The 4024-nt window shown below is 48.6% G+C and overlaps 1 protein-coding gene across 1 annotated transcript; it reads left to right on the plus strand.

Moving 5' to 3' along the window:
- Nucleotides 1-1582: 1582 nt before the first annotated feature.
- LOC123102314 (auxin-responsive protein IAA31) lies at nucleotides 1583-2800 on the plus strand. Its single transcript, XM_044523620.1, has 2 exons — nucleotides 1583-2276; nucleotides 2373-2800. The coding sequence occupies exons 1-2, from the start codon at nucleotides 1609-1611 to the stop codon at nucleotides 2449-2451; spliced, it is 747 nt and encodes a 248-aa protein (XP_044379555.1). The 5' UTR covers nucleotides 1583-1608; the 3' UTR covers nucleotides 2452-2800.
- Nucleotides 2801-4024: the final 1224 nt, after the last annotated feature.

Consider the following 4024-nt stretch of genomic DNA (forward strand, 5'->3'; position numbering starts at 1 on the left):
AGGGTACCTTTGCTTGGTGATAGTCAAACTCATGGACATGGTGGTCGAAATTTCGGTGCAACTGGATGTGTATATAGGTTGTGGCAGTGTTGTCAGGGAATCCAATTTGATGCTACTTCCTTAACTTAATTAGTTTAGCAAATCGAGGCTGGTTAGTCAGTTACTGATCAAAGGGGGGATTAGTTCACTGAACATGAGACTGAAATATCTTTGCAAAGATTGCTTGATGGTGGCAATGTATAAGAAATGTCATGGCAGGAACAAAGTTGAGACAGACAAATGTGGCTTTACTGATCTTAGGAGCATCTACCGATCTGCACTTTGATGGGTCTTATCCAGAGATCCTTTCCATGACTGTTCTACTTCACATTTTGACTTACACAATTGCGCAACTGTATAAATCGCACTAGTTAAACCATCGGGGTTTTTGACATGAATTTACATTGCATAAGTGCACAAAAACATTGTTTATTTTTGCAAAAAAGATGATTTAATTAATAAATAAATAACATTTTTTTCAGGATTTTCTGAAGCTAAGCCAAGCACTCATGATATCCCGTAGGCCAAATTCAGCTTATTCGATAATGTAGCTCAAGCTAGGGACCACCTTTGCTCCCACCAGGAAAATGAATATACAAGCATCGGTTAGTTAAAGGAGCAGCACCATCACTGCAGTTCACAATACTTTGCAGTTTCCATAGAAAAAGAAAAGGTGAAGTGGTTAACAGTGCACTTTGCAAGGGGAGCTTTTGGACTAATTAAACAAGCTCCCCTACCACTAGGGCCTGCTTTGCATAGGCAAAAGAAGCAAGGGCAGGGAAAAGAAGAAACAAAAGGTAGTGGGAAGAGATGCAGGTATATGATGAGGAGCATGCAATAGACAAGTGCCCATATACTCCATGTTACATTGTTCCACACATATCTTATTATTGGGGAGGAGGGAGGAGACAGTTTTGTATTAGCCAAAGATGCTCCCCCAAGATCTCTAATGATAACATCCTAATCATGGCATTGGCGCCCTATTTTTATTTTTTTTATTTTATCATCAAGCTAAATTTCATCAGTGCTGTTTGAACCTTTCTAGATGTCGGGTCCGGGCACCCGGCGCCAGACCCGGATCCGTTCCCGGCTCAACCGAGCTATAAGGTCTTCATTCCATGCGAACTACACTGTACATTTTGAGGATAATTGATGTGGTCCAATTAGTAATGTACACGTAGAGTGATCACGTACCGGGCTATCGGGTCAAGTGCAGCAATCCAGCAACTGCCCGACCCGCTGGCACCCGAGAATCTCTAGTGGTACGCCTAGTGGAGCCGCGTGGGTCCCGCCGGGTCGGCCCGCCCTGTCGCGGGTCGCCGCCGGCAAGGCCCCCATGGCTGCACCCCACCCCGCAACCACCCCCCAGCTACCTGTGGTAAGTGTGTGGACGCCGCACATGCGCGTGGCCTGGGGCTGGGCTGTGGCACGTACGTGTGCGTGCATGTGGACGCATGTGGAGTTGGAGCCTCCCTTCCCTCACACGGGCGCGCCACACGGCCGCCTATCTCGCCTCGTCGCAGCAGGCCTACCACCCGGGCCGTCCTCTATAAAACATTTCCATGGACCATGGCGAACCTCCACAGCTCACAAACCCTCACCACTCACCTACAGCCAGCTGAGAAGAACGACTTGCTAGTTGCAACCACCTCTAGCCGGCGACAGGAACTGATGGCGGCGGCCATGAGCTACGTGCATGCCGACGTGGAGAACCTCAAGGCGACGGAGCTGAGGCTCGGCCTGCCGGGCGTCGAGGAGAGCGACAAGATGCCGTCGCCGCCGTCCACTCCCAGGGCCGGCACCAAGCGCGCGCTCGCCGGGGAGCACCGCGAGGAGGAGCCCAAGGCCGCGCCCCCGGCCGCCAAGGCGCAGGTGGTTGGGTGGCCGCCGGTGAGGTCCTACAGGAAGAGCTGCTTCCAGCAGGCGAGCAGCAAGACCAAGGAGGCCGCGCCGGCACCTGTGGTGGTGAAGCAGGAGGAGGCTGCCGTTGCCGCGGCGCCGCCCGCCGCCGCAGCCGCGGGTGGATCACTGTACGTGAAGGTGAGCATGGACGGAGCACCCTACCTGAGGAAGATCGACCTCAAGATGTACAAGGGCTACCGCGAGCTCAGGGAGGCCCTGGAGGCCATGTTCCTTGGCTTCTCCGGCGACGCAGGCAGCGTGAACCCGTCCGACTTCGCCGTGACCTACGAGGACAAGGACGGCGACCTCATGCTCGTCGGCGACGTGCCCTTCGGGTAAGTTCATGCATCCAAGATACATATGATTTGGTTTGATTGGAGTTTGAAAAATTCATTACGGTGTCTTATGAGGATCTCTTTGTTGATTTGCAGGATGTTCATGAGCACTTGCAAGAGGATGAGGATCATGAAGGGATCCGAAGCGAGAGGCCTAGGATCATCAAAGGAGTGAAACGGAATCCATCTACGAAGAACACGCAACATGCCATGGGTGCATGTGTGCAACATGGAGGAATTCTTTTGTTCTTTTGGGCATGTTGTCGACTCATCTACCACAGTGCTACTCTTCAAGGCAAAGACGCAAGCTGATTCGAGTGGAGTTTTATTTTGTTTTTGTTTTAAAAAAATAGGTGTTAGCAACACAAAAGGAGTGGAGATCCGTTCGAGTTGAATCGGATCTCCATGTGTGTTTGTACAAAGAAAACAGCTTTCTTTCCGTGTTAAGCTATGTCAATGGTTGGTTGATGTCTCCCTTGAGTTTGGTTATATCAAAGGTTGCAAGAAAATTTCATTCGGTGGCATCAGCTATTTGCAATCATCTCATCCCATACTAAGCATGAACTTGAGTCCCTTAATCACTAATGCTACAAAAAAGAGACCAAAATGCTATACAGATTCCTCTCAGCATCAATAACTTGCAATCAAAAAAGAAGGTTAACCAAGCAAGGCTCCAAATATTTTAAATGAGACAAATCTTGCTAGCAAGATCCAAATGAATGATGTGAACACAGGCATGGGGAATGCGTCCAATTTCTTTTCCTTTCTCTTTTACCGAGTCCTTTGTCCGGGCAAATTTATTTACACGTGCACTGGAGATGAACAGGAACAAGATTGGGCCAAATGCATGAGCCACTTGTCAAAGTAGTGACAAAAGAGCAGAGTTAATTAGCCAGCCCGGATGAAACAGTTAACCAGGGCTGGTCAAGAGACAGACTCTCTTCCTTGATGAGTAGTGCTAAATCTGGGTGTCTGCACTGCTGCTCCCATTCATTCATTCAGGGGTAACATGCACCGGCCGGCCGGCCGACAGGGTACATGTGGTGCACATGAGTCTCGAGGTTGTGGTCAAGACTAGTTGGAGAGAGAAGATGAGAGAGATGGAGAGCATCCAAAGCAACTCAAGACTCAAGAGTGTATGTAGCCTAATAACACAGGCAGGCATTACTGTCAGCAGTGGTGGAGCTTAGCGAGGGCCAATAGCACTATTTGAGCTAAATTTACAATACTACACCAAATTAGCCCCCTCAACTCTATTTAACACCCATTTAGCCCCATCTTGAATCGCGTTGGATCTCCGCCACTGACTGTCAGAGGACGTTTTAAAATTCGCACGTAATCAATTTTTTATATTCATTGACTAAAATTAGTCATAGTTATCATGAAATTATTTCATAGAGTACATTTTACTGGTATTCATATGGAAAATACATTTTACTGGTATTCATATGAAAAATAATAATGGTCAAAGCTGCATGTTAGACACGGCCTGGCATCCAGAACGAGGCCAACTTGTGAACATAGAGAGCATAAATCTTGTGAGATGCTGCGGTGGTTTGGGTACTAGAGCGCCATAGTGGCCGGAGAAAACGGTAGGGTCTAGGAGATGTGATTGTGAAGCAGCACAGCGCAGCACAGCGAGAAGATGAGATGCAGGGTCCTTGTCTTGGCGCAGACGGATCTCTTCCTAATTTCCTGCATGATTAATTCCCGCTGTTAGGTTCAACCAGAGCTGGGTATCAGGGTAT

The sequence above is a fragment of the Triticum aestivum genome, chromosome 5A (assembly GCF_018294505.1).
Source record: "Triticum aestivum cultivar Chinese Spring chromosome 5A, IWGSC CS RefSeq v2.1, whole genome shotgun sequence".
NCBI classification, from domain to species: domain Eukaryota; kingdom Viridiplantae; phylum Streptophyta; class Magnoliopsida; order Poales; family Poaceae; genus Triticum; species Triticum aestivum.